We start from the raw sequence: 16,243 nt of genomic DNA, 5'->3' as shown, positions 1-16,243 counted from the left end.
TTGTTAGAACAGGCCAGAAGGGAGCAAATAAGAAAGGTTCATCGTACGGGAGGAACCAGAAGGACATTGCTATGTGAGGAACATGAAAAGGCGGGGAGATTGTAAAAGGGGATATGAGCGCCTAGAAAATTAGATACGGGTACAAAGTCTGAAAATGGTTTACTGATTTTAAGGCCCCATGCACACTGGGTGTGTGCTCAGCTCTTCTAAACGCCTTCCTCCTCGCAGGAGAAAAGCAGCATAAAAAAAACGCCTAAACCCGCGTATTTGCAAACACATTTAGGTGTATTTAAGAGTGTCAAGTGCTTGGAAATGTATTCATTTCAGAGGCCAGAATATGGATTTGTTCTGGCCACAGAACGCCCATGCGCTTGATGCCCCTAGCACTTAAGCGCATTTAGGCATGTCAGACATTTGTTCTGTCAAAACACTGGTGCTCTACACGCTGGAAGTGTTTTTTTTTTGCCTCTAAACGCATATAAAACGCCTATGTGTGAATGGACACATAGGCCAACAATGCAAGATGCCTCTAGAAGTTGTGCTTAAAACACCCAGTGTGCATGGCCTTAAGCTAAAATAAAGCCAAAAATGATTACACCCCAATTAAGGGTGTACAGCATGTCTTATGTCACGATTAAACATGAATTGCTGCATTTGTCTTTAAGAAAAGCATGTCATGTAGCTGACATTTTTAGAAGGGGCAAAGCCAGCTTGTTCACAATGTGAAACAGAAAATCGTCAGTCAATTACCCAACCTCTTGTGGGTAATTTGGCGATCCTGGAATATACCCATACGTGATGCTGCAACACACTGTGTTAGATGGATCTTTCACTGAGGTACCAATGAGATTCAAATTTTGAAGTGAGTGGAAGTTACAATGTACGGACTCCAGAAGTCGACTCCTAATGTCCTCTCTAATGATGTTTAAGGAACCAGTCTGGATTTGTGGCTGGAGTTGATCACAAGGAACTCAGATTAGGATAAAGTGAGAAATTTTTTTTTTTTTGCTTTAGCACAGTTGCATTGTTTGTTGAGATGCACACCTAGGTCTCTCCGATCGCTCTCAGTTTTTGCCCGGAAATTATGCTTTATAAACACTGCACATCAGCTGTGGATGGGTCTTCTTATTTATTTTTTTATGAAATACCTTTTAAAACAGCAGCGGGACCTTTCTGTGCTACAAAGCATCATTAGAACAAAGTGGACAAACCGCAATACCAGATTTTACCTGCAGATGGTGCTGTACATGCAAAATATTTCCTGCTTCAGGAAAAACACTGTATGGGGAGTACCAAATGTTTTTCTATTTATTTATTACAGGCATTCTGTCCTCAGTAAACTTACAATCTAAGATCCAGGTCTAGCATACATACATACACATTAGGGCTAATTAACCTACCAGCATGGCTTTGGAGTTTGGAAGGAAACCAGATCACCCAAAGGAAAACCCATGCAAGCAAAGGAAGAACATGCAAACTCAATGCAGACAGTGTGCTGACCGGGAGTTGAACCAAGGACCCAGTGCCACAAGGCAGAAGTGCTGACCACTAAGCCATTGTAACCCAACTCTGGGCACAACAATAAAAATAGCCTTGCAGTGGGTGCACCCACAATGAAAGGGTGGAAATACCACTTTAAAGTGGTTGTAAACCCTTACATATACTTAGTGAAGGGACTGGCCTCTAGAGATGCACAGAAATGAAACAAATCCTCCTATATATGTTGTACCGGTTTATTTGCAATCTTTTCTTCTCTACATCCGTTTGAAAGTCCAGAATTTATAAAACTTGTCTGACCTGTCAGAAAACAGGGCTGAAGTTACACACTGCAGAGCTCAGTGAGGAGAGCTCTGAAAGCTGACTGGAGGGAAAGGACACACCCCTCATCACACAGCACACTGGAACAGAGCTGGGGCTGTGAATCAGCTAGAGATCCCTCCCGTCACCATTTTTCTCTTGGTGTCAGGAAAACTTGTCAGAAGTGATTCATGCTGATAGCAGAGGAACAAAGCAACAGACAGAAATTACACTGATTGAATGCTCTAGATCAGGGGTGTTAAACTCAATTTCATTTCAGACCACATCAGCATTATTGTTGCCCCTCAAAGGGCCAGTTATATCTATAAGATTAGATGTCCAGAGCACCCTACGCCCCCTTACACAAGATGTCAAGAGCCCCTCACCATCAGAAGTCAAGAGTCACCCACCATTCCTTACATCACAATGCACACCCTTACCTTGTGCTGCTGCCAGGAAGAAGAAAATATAGGGTCTGTAGGAGGACCAGAGGAGGGCTGGAGTCAGCTTCCAGAGTCTGCTGGATGCCGAGACCAGGGGAGGCAGAGACAAGGTGGTGTTGTGGCTGCACAGAGGTGCCGAACCTGTAGGAGGAGTTCTGCCCTCCTCTATGCTGTGGACTGCTGAGAAGGGGGGGGGGGGGCAAAGAAAAGCTTTTCTGCAGCTGCGCAGAGAAGTGCTGGATCTGGCAAAGGAGTTCTGTCCTCTTTGCTGCCGACTACTGATACAAGGTGGGGGCAGAGAAAAGGGAGGTGCGAGGGCCACATGAAATGGCCTGGGGGGGGCCGCATTCGGCCAGCGGGCCCTGTGTTTGACACCTGTGCTCTAGATTGATACAAGTACACACTATAGAGGGATATGCTTTGTTCATATTTCATGTCTGAGGTTTACAACCACATTATTGAGCATTTAACCCTTGCAGGGTTCCAGCGCAGGAAGGAGGCTCCACTGCAAAGGGGCCGGACTTGGTCATTAATGGCACTTTTCCACTGCAAGTACCGGCTCGGCTCCACTCGGCACTACTTGGCCCAGTTCGGCTCAGTTTGCTTTCCCCCTGCGTGGTACGAGTCGGCACCTTTCAGCACTGTAGAGGCTCTACTCGGCTCGGTTTGCTTTTCCACTGTTGTAGTACTTAGTACTAAGTGGGTGGGATTACAACGATTCTCTGACCAATCAGTGGCTAGTAGTGAAAAACAATCAATGCTGCATGCAAAGGATTGTGGGATATGTTATCGGTACGGCCTGCTTGGAACCCCAACCGAGGTGGTACTGTTTAAGTGAGCCGTACCAACGCCGTACCATGTAGTGGAAAAGCGCCGCTGTACCAAACCGTACCGAACCGTTCTAACCTGTACCATGCAGTGGAAAAGTGCCAAACCGAGCCGTACCATGCAGTGGAAAAGCGCCTTAAATTCCCTAGTAACATACCTGTTAATTTCCCGTTGACATAGCCATAGCTGTTTAAAGTTGGTCGTGGCTTGTTCTTAGCCTGTTCTAGCCATTCCTGGAATATCTGCTCGGCCTTCTCTTTCTTAGCTCTCTGCTCAGCTAGACGTATCTCAGCTTCTTCCTGCAAAAAAAGAGAAGACATAAGAACCCAATTACCTCCTCATTACCTTTGCCCTCATTCACTTTTCCATAGAGACTGAAGCGGGTACCAGAATGCAGGACGCCTCCTTCAGAAAAAAAAAAGAAGGTATGCCGAGAGGTCCTACATCTCTTTCATCTATGATGCAAAATGCCAGTTGAATGTGCCATGTACTATGTGTAATAGCCTCATAATGTGGGAAGCAGTGTGCTCTGCAAACGGCAAGGACAGGCCTGCGTCCGATCACCGCACAGTTCATTAAAAAAAATATAGGCTGCTCTGCAATCTCCCCTGGGCTCTTTACCTCAGCGAGGTTTGTTATTTGCGATCTTACAAATGTTCCATAAATGTATTTATGGAACTTATTAATATCCTCTACTTTTCCAGGAGGGATTGTAATTCAGGGCTCCAAGAATGCGCTTCGCCCACAAAATGGTTAAAGTGTAAATAGTATGGGTCTTCCGGAAGGGTTCATTCAGTCACCGCAGAAGAAAATTACATTTTAATTAGCGCTCAAGGGCTTTCATTCGTGGAACAGCACTACCTGCTTAGCAAGAAACTATTTTCTGCTCTAACCACTGCTAGCGATTTTTTTTAGAAAGACTAAATATGACCTAAAAATTAAAAAAATAAAAAATTCAGGTGCATGGAAAAAAAAAAAAAAACAGAAAGAAAATGTAGAGCATGAAAAATAAATGACAGCTATTTCAAAGAGAATATTGGTTAAATGATTACCAAGAAATACCGTCTTAAAAAAAAAAGAAGTATAAAAAGTGCCCTGGGTTTTTTAACCCCTTCAGAATATATATTGTACTGATCTTTAAACCAGAAACCTTTTAGCATTTGCTGCTATGGCTGGATTAGCTGGTATTATCTTGTACGGTTTTGCTGCATGTGCTGATCTCCTGCAGCCTCTTTGCTGGCACATCTTGTCTATATGTATGCACACCAGTTATGGCTGCATGGCAATTCTTAGGACAAATTTCATGATACTGACAATAACGGACTATGATTGTGTATGGTGTGTTGAACTAGACATTTGTAGTATCACGCAGAAGATCATTTGCCATGATGAAAATGCAGAAGGACAATTGGGGGAAAGGGACAGGGACAGGGCATTGTCACCCTATGTCAGGAATTGCCAGAGCAAGGACCTTCATGACAGGATCTTTGGGATCTTTTAACCACTTATGGACTGGAAGGTTTTACCCCCTTAATGACAAGGCCATTTTTTGCGATACGACACTGCGTTACCCTAACAAATTGACAACAATTGACTCTGACAATTGCGCGGTCCTGTGACGCTGTACTCACAAATAGAGCTTTCCTTTGGTGGTATTTGATCACCTCTGTGGTTATTTTTTTGCCCTATAAACAAAGAAAGGGCAACGATTTTGAAAAACAAACAACATTTTTTACTTTTGGCTATAAAAAAGCCAATAAAAAAAAATTTGATGAACACATATAAAAGTATATAAAAAAAGAGACTGTGCAAAAAAAAAAAAAAAAAATGACTAAGTTACCCCTAATCACAGTGAACACAAACTTACAAATTCAGTGTTAAGTGAAAAAAAGAGTTATCCTCTGTTATAATAAAAAAAAAAAAAAAAAAAACGGGGCACATTCTTCCTGCTGTGGTTGACCGGTATTTCCCAAAATAGATTCCACTGAGAAGAGGGTGGCACCATATGTGGGTAGTGAGTGTAAAGATCCCCACCCACCAGACAATGTTGATCCCCCTGGTCATACGACAAGAGGATGAAGGAAAGCTTCAATGGTCTCCATGACCAGGATAAAACCTCCAGCCAGTCCTTAGATCCGCCTTCCTCTCAGGGGTCAAAGGCCCCGAAGTTGATGCAAAAACGAGGGAACAAAAACGGAGAGTGGACTCCTCATAGTGTGAAAACGTAACATAACAAAACGTGGTTTGCGCAAACCTTAAATCGTCTACAAAATGATGCAATACTTTTATGGAATATTTTTTTTTTTTTTACTAGTAATGGCGGCGATCAGCGATTTTTAGCGGGACTGTGACATTGTGGTGGACAAATCTAAAATGCTAAAATGAACTATCACTGCACTAATGACACGGGCAGGGAAGGGGTTAACATCAGGGGTGATCAAAGGGTTAAGTGTGTCCACAGGGGGTGCTTACACTGATTGGGGGAAGACTGAGATCCTGGTTCCTGCTTAGCAGGAACACAAGATCTCCATCTTGTCCACTTGCAGAACAGCAATCTACCTTGTTTACATAGGCAGATCGCCGTTCTGCTTCTCCTGGGGATGATCGCGGGTGGCCGGCAGACATTGGGTCCGCTGGACCCATTGATTGACATCCCCACTAGCCAATTATGGCGTGATCGCACCTCCAGCTATTGAAATGGCTATTAAACGAGACTATGTACAGGTACGTTGTTTTGTGCAAAAGCCCAACTTTGCCACAGTATATTTGCGGCGGCTGGTCGGCAAGTGGTTAATGAAAGCTGCAGATTTTAAAATTTTGAAATTTACATCAACACATTAAAGTTTTTGTGATATATTAGTGGTTGTGTTTACATATACAGGCTGTCCTCGGGTTACAAACATCCGGCTTACAAATGACTCCTACTTACAAGCGGAGGGAGACAACAGGAAGTGAGAGGAAATCTACCCCTGGGAAGGGTGTCTACACTGAAGCTTTATTACCAATCCTTGTTTTCACAACAACCCACAATTTTTAAAATCCAATTGTCATAGGGACAAGAAAGTGAGGTGAAATCTTCTGAACAGGGGTATAGACAGCAAACAAAAAAAATGGTACAGGGAAGTTAATCCTTCTCTATGCTATCCAAAAAACAGAATTTTTGTAAAATCTTACCTGTAAAATTCCTTTCTCTGAGTCCTCCGACAGTCGCCGCCTCTCCATATTCGTCACAATGGGGTAATTGACCTTTACTCCTACGGAGCAAAGGTCAATTACCCCATTGTGACGAATATGGAGAGGCGGCGACTGTCGGAAGGACGTAAGAGAAAACTGAATTTTTGTAAAATTTTACCGTAAAATTCCTTTCTCTGAGTCCTCCGACAGTCGCCACCCCCCCGCCCCTCTTTTGGGGTTTTTGTGTACTCTTACTGCTATGCAACTAAGCTACTCCTACAGAGCAAAGGTCAATACCCATTGGTGAGGACTTGAAAGGGGGCGGCGACTGTCGGAGGATGTAAGAGAAAACCTAGAAATTCTTTTCGCTAGGGATCCTAGGGCGTATGCCCATGTGCCCGGTCCCTCTCGAACTACCTGGCGGGTCTGGATTGCAGCCCGACGCCAGTTTGTCCAGCCTAACCAGTGGTCTCCCGCTCAGCCCCTATGGGGGAACCCTTCTCTGCCTCATCTGCGTCTGCTCCCGGATCCGCAGGCCTGGGCGAGATGCGGGGCTTAAACTCTGATGGATGTTATGCCGTCGGGTAGGATTCTGCCATTCTCCCAGCTTAGGGACCAATTTAGGTTGCCTTTGTGGATGCGTTTTCGATATTTGCAGTTGCGCCATGCTCTCAGGGCGCAGTTTCGGGAACCCCCTCTCCTCCAGCCTTATCCAATTGAAAAGCTTCTGGCCCCGGGGTATTTGCAGAAACCTCTGTCCTCCTTGTATGCTTCCCTTTTGGGAACAGAGTCTCCTAGAGTTGAGCGACTTTGGACTATGTGGCAATCGGATCTCCCCTTCCTGGAGCGGGAGGATTGCTTGGAGTCGGTCCCAAACTGGTCATTCCGTCCCGGGATAAACTGATCCAAGTGAAATTCCTTCATAGAGTATATTCCACCCCGGTGAAGTTGCACCGCATATATCCTGAGTGGGATCCTACATGTCCTCGCTGCCATGTCCACCCAGGCTCTTATATTCACATGTTTTGGGAATGCCCGCTGATAGCTAGCTACTGGAGGGATGTATTTGATGTTACTAATAACCGGCTGGGGCTTGCTCTCCAGGTCTCCCCTGCGTTGGCATTACTGGGTATTCATGATGATGACCAATGCTCGCATCATTCTAAGCTGTTGCTTTCGTACCTTCTTTACTATGCAAAGAAAGATATACTTCTTAGATGGTCCTCCGCCTCTCCTCCGGCTGTGTCGTCCTGGCTCAAGCTGGTAGACATGCCTATGTACAAATTGACCTATATGAATAGGGGTTGTTCTTGGAAATATGATAAGGTGTGGGCGCCCTGGACTGCCGAATGAGTCGAGTGGCCTGTATTCTCTCTCCTTCCATCTTTATGCTCCCTTCCCCCCTTCTTCTCATGGCTTTCTCACCTGCTTTTCCTCTTCTGCCCCCCCCCCTTTTTCCCCTCCTCTTTCTTCCTCACGCTAGTGGTACAGGCTTACTTGGTGCGCACATGTTTGTTTGCAATGTGTCACGCTATGTTATACTGCTCACTTTGCTGTATTGTCCTTGACCCTCACGATGTATTGATTATTGGGTATTGTTTTCTTGTATTGTTATGTTTTGCTCAATAAAGCACTCGTTTGTTAAAAAAGAAATTCTTTTCGTTGGAGCTACACTTAAAAAATTTACCTGTCCCGACTTACAAACAAATTAGACTTAAGAACAAACCTACAGACCCTATCGTGTTTGTAACCCAGGGACCGCCTAAATCCATATTTTTAACTGATATTCTATCTTATTATAGGATAATACAGCGTCGGAGCCAATAGCACAGCGAACGGGTCAACCGGAAGGACCTTGTGCCGCCTTCCGCCGGAAGGTAAACATAGCTTGGCGAATCCACCCGGAAATTGGTCCCCGACCACCTCTGCTGACACCCAATCATGAGGGAGCTCCTCCCGTCAATCCCAGCAAGCAGACTTATCACATCCGAGCATGTAGTCTGAGCGGGTGACCCGTTACCTGTGCACGAGCGAACTTTGCTGATAGTGATTACTGCAAGTTATCGGCTCAATCGGCAGTGTTACAACCATCTGCACATTGACTCGCTAACATATTAGGAGGCTTATCGTCTCCGCTCGACCGAGCCCTCCTGATAATGATTCAACCAGTGACTCGATCTGCACTGTGCCATACATCAACAGAGCAAATCTCTCCGATAACACATCAATAGACAAAATAAACCTGTGCAGCCCGGCACAACATACAGTAACATGAACCACATAAAATGAGACATATTAAAATATGACATATTATTATTTTGTTTATTTTGTCTTTTAATATGTCTCATTTTAATATGTCATATTTTAATATGTCTCATTTTATGTGGTTAATGTTACTGTATGTTGTGCCGGGCCGGATGTTATAAGATTGCTTGCTGGGATTGACGGGAGGAGCTCCCTCACGATTGGGTGTCAGCAGAGGTGGTGGGGGACCAATTTCCGGGTGGATTCGCCAAGCTATGTTTACCTTCCGGCGGAAGGCGGCACAAGGTCCTTCCGGTTGACCCGTTCGCTGACGCTGTCAATGCGGAGCATAAAGAGGAAGAGTTCGCCGCGCCCCCAGTTGAAGTCAGGAAGTGACGAAACGCGTCGGGGCGTGGCCAGACGACGTACCCTATTGTGGATCATAACAGTTGAAGGACTTCCGGGACTACCTGATTTGACGTGGAGTCATGTTGAAGTAGGAATGGAGGCCCTGATACTGCTTTACACTATGAGATGAGCGTGTTTTTACTACACTACAAGTGAGTGCAATGTATGAGCATTTTGTTTAATAAAGGTTATCAGACATATTGCACTAGGGAAGTGATCTCTTTTTGTTTTCCATAACATTTGGGAGAAACGGTGAAAAGAGTGCCACTGCATTGGAGTGTAAAGATCTTTTTCTTACTTCTGACCTGTCCTATGGCTACATTGGGATTTGTGATTTACATGCGAAGTGAGCTCATTTATAAGAATAAGTGAGCATGGGCATCCGGTGAGTGGCCACTTCTTACTTCCCCTTGCACTTGGTGGTGGACCTGTGGTGACCCTATCAGATAACACGAAGTTTTGGTGTATCCCTATCATATGCCTAAGAACTGTCGTTATCCATATACGAGTCTTTCATGGTGACTGAAGATTGGGGAAAAGGAGATTGATGTGTATTTTTTCCACCAATAGACTTTTGGGACTATTTGATTAAGGACTGTGAGGACTGTCATTAACCGCACTATCAGTGTGACGGACATTCATAGTTTCAGGAACCTTTTTAGATTGTTCCAGCGCTACTATCATTTCTCTACATTGTTATCAAATATTTCCATATTTGTTTTAAGTAGCAGCTTTTTTATCACTATTACTTTTACCAGTTGGATGCTGGTGCTTCCTAGAAGCGCAGATTTAATCACACAGTTTGGGCGGAAGACTGAGGATTAATATATCTTTTAATATATATATATATATATATATATATATATATATATATATATATATATATATATATATATATATATATATATATATATATATATATATATATATATATATATATATATATATATATATATATATATTATATTATATTATAATATATATATATATATATATATATATACATACATATACACACACACATACATACATACATACATACATATATATACGCACACATATATACTTACACACATATACATACACACACGCACGTGGAGGGTGGGGTATGAAATTAGGCTTTAATCAATGTAAATACATACTTTTTCTTTTCGTTTTCTTTCCTGTTCCTCTTCTTTCTTTTTACTCAACCATTCTTGATACTTTTCTTTACTCCTCTCTTGTACAGAACTTTTCCGTTGCTCTTTAACTTCTTTCTCCTGCTTTTCCTTCAGAAGTTTTTCCTCCTTCTCTTTTCTTTCCTACACAGAACATGCAATAAAAAAATACTTAGTGCTTTAAAGCCCTCAGTATGACCAACCCGACCCTTTCAAGAACTATACAGCCAATTTTGAAGAGGACAAAATGTAATTTTTGAAGGGCGACTTCCTAGGCACAAATAACATTTCTAGATATTCCCCATTACATAGCAACTCTTCACTTTCTGAGTTACGATCCACAAGAAAAAATACATTTAAAGGCTCATAAATTATAACCGCAGAAAGGATTTCCTAAAATCCAAACCCCAGAAATATGAACCCTACTACTGACACCATTCTGCCCACCTTTGATTTGTGGTCTACATAAATCTATCCTGTCCATTCAGATATAAAACCATTTATAAAACACTGAATGTCAATGAGTGAGCCACACCAGCAGTTCAAATAGAAGATGAAAGCGTGAGAAGAGGCATACTGCAGTTTAACTGGTTTCTAGCAAATTTCCATGTTTAAAGTGGTTCTAAAGGCTGACGGGTTGTTTACATTAAAGTGGTTGTAAAGGCAGAAGGTTTTTTTTTTTTTTTTTTTTTTTTATCAATGCATTCTATGTATTAAAATAAAAAGCCTTCGGTGTGCAGCAGCCCACCTCAGCCCCCCTAATACTTACCTGTGGTCCATCTAGATTCAGCAATGTTGCAGGAGTGTCTCGGCTGCCCGGGACCCCCTCCTCATTGGCTGAGACAACTGCATTGCGCCAGTGGCTCCTGCTGCTGTCAAAGTCAGTCAATGAGGAGAGAAAGGGGGCGGGCCAGGTCATGGCTCTGTGTCTGAATGAACACAGGGAGCTGTGGCTCAGCTTGGGTGCCCCCATAGAAAGCTGCTTGATGTGGGGGCACTCAGCAGTAGGGAGGGGCCAGGAACACCGGAGAGGGACACGAGAAGAGGAGGATCTAGGCTGCTCTGTGCAAAACCAAATGCACAGGGAAGGTACGTATAACTTGTTTGTTATTTTTAACTTAAAAAAAATGAGACTATTATTTAAAGGTAAAAACCTTTCGCATGCAGCTCCCTCAACACCCCCTCCCCCCCCCCCTTTATGAGAGAAGAGAGAGAGGAGAGAGAGGAGAGAGAGAAGAGAGAAGAGAGAAGAGAGAAGAGAGGAGAGAGGAGAGAGGAGAGAGGAGAGAGGAGAGAGGAGAGAGGAGAGAGGAGAGAGGAGAGAGGAGAGAGGAGAGAGGAGAGAGGAGAGAGGAGAGAGGAGAGAGGAGAGAGGAGAGAGGAGAGAGAAGAGAGAAGAGAGAAGAGAGAGAGAGAGAGAGAGAGAGAGAGAGAGATTTCAATGGACACATAAGCCTGGCTCAGGAGCGAGCATGCACAAATACCCTGAGCCCAATCTCAGTCCAGCACTGTGCGCACCATCTCTCTCTCCTCATTGGAAAGAGACAGCAGAGAGGGAGTGGGGCCAAGAGACAAACTGATCCGGCTCGGCTTTCAATGGACACACAGAGCCGGCTCAGGAGCGAGTGTGCAGAAGTACCCCTATACCAAGCAGCTTGCTACGAGGGCACTCGGCGGGGGAGGAGCCCCATTGGGGAACTCCAGAAGAGAAGGATCGGGGCTGCTCTGTGCAAAGGTTGCACAGAGCAGGTAAGTATAACCTGTTTTTTTTTTTTTTTAAATATAACAAATGTATCTTTAGAATCACTTTAAAGGACTTGTTTACACCAGATGCTTTTGGGTGTATTTTTTTTAAACGTATCTTGAATGCATGCTGATGGCTGCAGGAGCCTATGGGCCCACTGTGAGCCATTCGAGGGACAGTCGGCACTCGAGTAATCAACTGGCAATATCCTTTATTGAAGTGACATGAAACAGCCAATGTGTTTTGACTGCCAGGCCTTAGTCATGGCAAAGACTGAGGCCTGCTGGCCGAAACGCGTTGGCTGTTTTACAGCCGTTTCATGTAATTTCAATAAAAAGGATATTGGCACTCGGGTGAGGGTCAAATGGCAACTGTCCCTCCAGTGGTTCACAGTACACAGAGGAATCAGCAGCCTTTCAGTCTGAGCACCGGATGGAGCCGAGAATTAACGGAAGGCAGCAGCACCACTTCACCGGTTTGCACCTATGGCTCCGCTGGCATCAGTTTTCCTGTGAACGCAGGAATTGAAGGAGCGGTGCTGGTGAAGGAGACAGCACTGGAATGGTGTTTAGGGAATGGGGGCAAGGACAGGTAGTGAGTTGTTTTTACCTTAATGCACAAAATGCACTACGGTAAAAAAAAAAAAAAAAACCTTGTTAACTCAATGCTATGATGCCTTTCAAAAAAAAAAAAAAAGAAGAAAAAAAAATTCAAACTGCAAAAAAAAAAAAAAAAAAAAAAAACAAGAATTTCTTTCAAAACAGCAAAAAGGAAATTAGGTTTTCCTCTGTGCAATCCATGTTCCAAAGGGCATATTTAAATAATTGTCTTTGGATGCCCTGCACGCTATTTTACACTTCCCCTCTGCCCCCGGACGGAAAAAGTGAAGAAAAATAAATACAAAATGACATAAAAGGAAAAAAAGAAAAAAAAAGGCAATTCATTCAGCCTCGTTCAATTTGACTTCTTTATCCTGAATCCATAGCAGCTATTGCATGTCTCTGTGTAATCCCTTGCTTCCTATTTTATTTGTTCTGCTTTATTTTCAGCCGAGCCAGAACTATGCATGACACAGACTGAAGCTTCTGATTTGCTAATTATACCCTTCGCAAATGGCCCCACCAGTTTCTTGGAGCCACATTTACTAATAGCTGCAATAGGAGACTGGCTGCTTGCCAGGGCAAGATAATTGCAGTCCTTTTATTGTCACACTGTACTCTCCTTGCTTCATACCTCCGCTCAAGCTATGTGGGAACACCTGGCACATTTTTATATGCAATCTAAAAGACATATAAAACAATCTTTCACATACTTCATAAAAAAAAAAAAAATTATAGGCATCAGAGCTCCCAAGATGGATTTCCATATTAAAATCGTCATAATCCTTTAATAACAGGTTTTTAAAACAATGCCCAACTATTACTCATACAGTCAACTCTAGTAAAGGATCCTGAATATTGAAGTTTGGAGTCCTAAGATTATTGCACAAGGACAAAAAAAAAAAAAGGGTGAAGATTTCAAATGGCAGTAAGCTATGGCTCCCATGATGCTATACAATATGAAAGGAACACCCAGGCTTCTTGGTGAGAAGCCCAACGTGATGGTGCAGCAGTTGGGGGGGGGGGGGAGGCTGCCCAGGGCACTATAGTGCCATGTAGGTAAGGGGGTTGCCACAAGCAGATTGGGGGTGAGGGGGATTTGGAGTTCAGCATGGGGTATTGTTGGGGCAAAAAAAAAAAAATTATGGGAGGGGGGGGGATGTGTACTAGGAAGGGACATTTTAAAGGGTAGAGGAAGGGGACGACCACCTTTTACTTTCTGTTCCATAGTCAATACTCTCCAAAGGGAAGCAAGTCATCTCCCAGTGATGGTGAACCTTGGCACCCCAGATGTTTTGGAACTACATTTCCCATGACGCTCAACTACACTGCAGAGGGCATGAGCATTATGGGAAATGTAGTTCCAAAACATCTGGGGTGCCAAGGTTCGCCATCACTGTAACCTAGACCGATGTCACCACAAGTCTTCTCAGTGAAAGGTGCCCCTTTTATTCCTGTTCGGGTGATAACTGAAAACAGCAATAAAAACTTGACAGGTACGCTAACCCTTCCTTACCACTATTCACAACTGAGGAACTAAAAAAATTAAATTAAATTTGAACTTTAAACAGATAGAACACACAATGTGATGCAGCTCTATCATTATGAATACAGTGCATTGCGAAAGTATTCGGCCCCCTTGAACTTTGCGACCTTTTGCTACATTTCAGGCTTCAAATATAAAGATATAAAACTATTTTTTTTTTAAGAAATCAACAACAAGTGGGACACAATCATGAAGTGGAACGAAATTTTTGCGATATTTCAAACTTTGTTAAATAAAAAACTGAAAAATTGGGCGTGCAAAATTATTCAGCCCCTTTACTTTCAGTGCAGCAAACTCTCTCCAGAAGTTCAGTGGGGATCTCTGAATGATCCAATGTTGACCTAAATGACTAATGGTGATAAATAGAATCCACCTGTGTGTAATCAAGTCTCCGTATAAATGCACCTGCACTGTGATAGTCTCAGAGGTCTGTTTAAAGCGCAGAGAGCATCATGAAGAACAAGGAACACACCAGGCAGGTCCGAGATACTGTTGTGGAGAAGTTTAAAGCCGGATTTGGATAGAAAAAAAAAGATTTCCCAAGCTTTAAACATCCCAAGGAGCACTGTGCAAGCGAGAATATTGAAATGGAAGGAGTATCAGACCACTGCAAATCTACGAAGACCTGGCCGTCCCTCTAAACTTTCAGCTCATACAAGGAGAAGACTGATCAGAGATGCAGCCAAGAGGCCCATGATCACTCTGGATGAACTGCAGAGATCTACAGCTGAGGTGGGAGACTCTGTCCATAGGACAACAATCAGTCGTATACTGCACAAATCTGGCCTTTATGGAAGAGTGGCAAGAAGAAAGCCATTTCTTAAAGATATCCATAAAAAGTGTTGTTTAGAGTTTGCCACAAGCCACCTGGGAGACACACCAAACATGTGGAAGAAGGTGCTCTGGTCAGATGAAACCAAAATCTAACTTTTTGGCAACAATGCAAAACGTTATGTTTGGCGTAAAAGCAACACAGCTCATCACCCTGAACACACCATCCCCACTGTCAAACATGGTGGTGGCAGCATCATGGTTTGGGCCTGCTTTTCTTCAGCAGGGACAGGGAAGATGGTTAAAATTGATGGGAAGATGGATGGAGCCAAATACAGGACCATTCTGGAAGAAAACCTGATGGAGTCTGCAAAAGACCTGAGACTGGGACGGAGATTTTGTCCTCCAACAAGACAATGATCCAAAACATAAAGCAAAATCTACAATGGAATGGTTCACAAATAAACATATCCAGGTGTTAGAATGGCCAAGTCAAAGTCCAGACCTGAATCCAATCGAGAATCTGTGGAAAGAACTGAAAACTGCTGTTCACAAACGCTCTTCATCCAACCTCACTGAGCTCGAGCTGTTTTGCAAGGAGGAATGGGCAAAAGCAAAAATTTCAGTCTCTCGATGTGCAAAACTGATAGAGACATACCCCAAGCGACTTATAGGTGTAATCGCAGCAAAACGTGGAGCTACAAAGTATTAACTTAAGGGGGATGAATAATTTTGCTCGCCCAATTTTTCAGTTTTTTATTTTTTAAAAAAGTTTGAAATATCCAATAAATTTCGTTCCACTTCATGATTGTGTCCCACTTGTTGTTGATTCTTCAAAAAAAAATTACAGTTTTATATCTTTAAAGCAGTGTTAATTTTGGCAGCAAATTTCAATTTAGTTTTAGTCTTAGTCTTAGGACTAAAATGGCATTTTAGTTTTAGTCCTATTTTAGTCTTCTGCAAGTGTTTTAGTCGTATTTAGTCGACTAAAACTCCAGTATATTTTAGTCGACTAAAACGCCCTACATTTTAGTCGACTAAAACTCATTTTAGTCGTCTATAATCAAATGGGTGTAGTTCAATTGTAATTTGTAATGCATTATTTAAGCATTACTCTATAATTTCCAAACTCATTATATACTACTGCTGGTCCTGGAGTGAAAAATCTAATATGTTATTATTTATGCTTTGAGCATGCACCAGTGTTAATTTTTGGCAGCAAATTTCGATTTAGTTTTAGTTATAGTCTTTTGACTAAAATGGCATTTTAGTTTTAGTCGTATTTTAGTCTTAAGACTAAAATGCCATTTTAGTTTTAGTCGTATTTTAGTCATCTGAATTGTGTTAGTCGACGAAAACGTTTTAGTCGGTTTTAGTCGACAAAATTAACACTGTGTTTGAAGCCTGAAATGTGGCAAAAGGTCAAAAAGTTCAAGGGGGCCGAATACTTTCGCAATGCACTGTACATCTTTAAAGAATATGTAAACCCAACATTTCATATTCCTGATCTGTACCAGCTGTACCATGTACTT

At 42.8% G+C, this 16,243-nt stretch overlaps 1 protein-coding gene across 1 annotated transcript in view; it reads right to left on the bottom strand.

Moving 5' to 3' along the window:
- CCDC34 (coiled-coil domain containing 34) overlaps nucleotides 1-16,243 on the bottom strand; it is a 45,018-nt gene that overhangs the window by 8,195 nt on the left and 20,580 nt on the right. Inside the window, exons 4-5 of the mRNA XM_082269766.1 lie at nucleotides 10,037-10,195; nucleotides 3,226-3,367 (exon numbers count right to left, since the gene is read on the bottom strand). Of these exons, the coding sequence (XP_082125892.1) occupies nucleotides 3,226-3,367; nucleotides 10,037-10,195 (301 nt within the window). The remainder of the gene's footprint in view (nucleotides 1-3,225; nucleotides 3,368-10,036; nucleotides 10,196-16,243) is intronic.

Source organism: Pelophylax lessonae (assembly GCF_965119305.1).
Source record: "Pelophylax lessonae genome assembly, chromosome: 10".
Lineage (NCBI taxonomy): Eukaryota > Metazoa > Chordata > Amphibia > Anura > Ranidae > Pelophylax > Pelophylax lessonae.
This window is presented reverse-complemented; position numbering and strand designations above follow the sequence as displayed.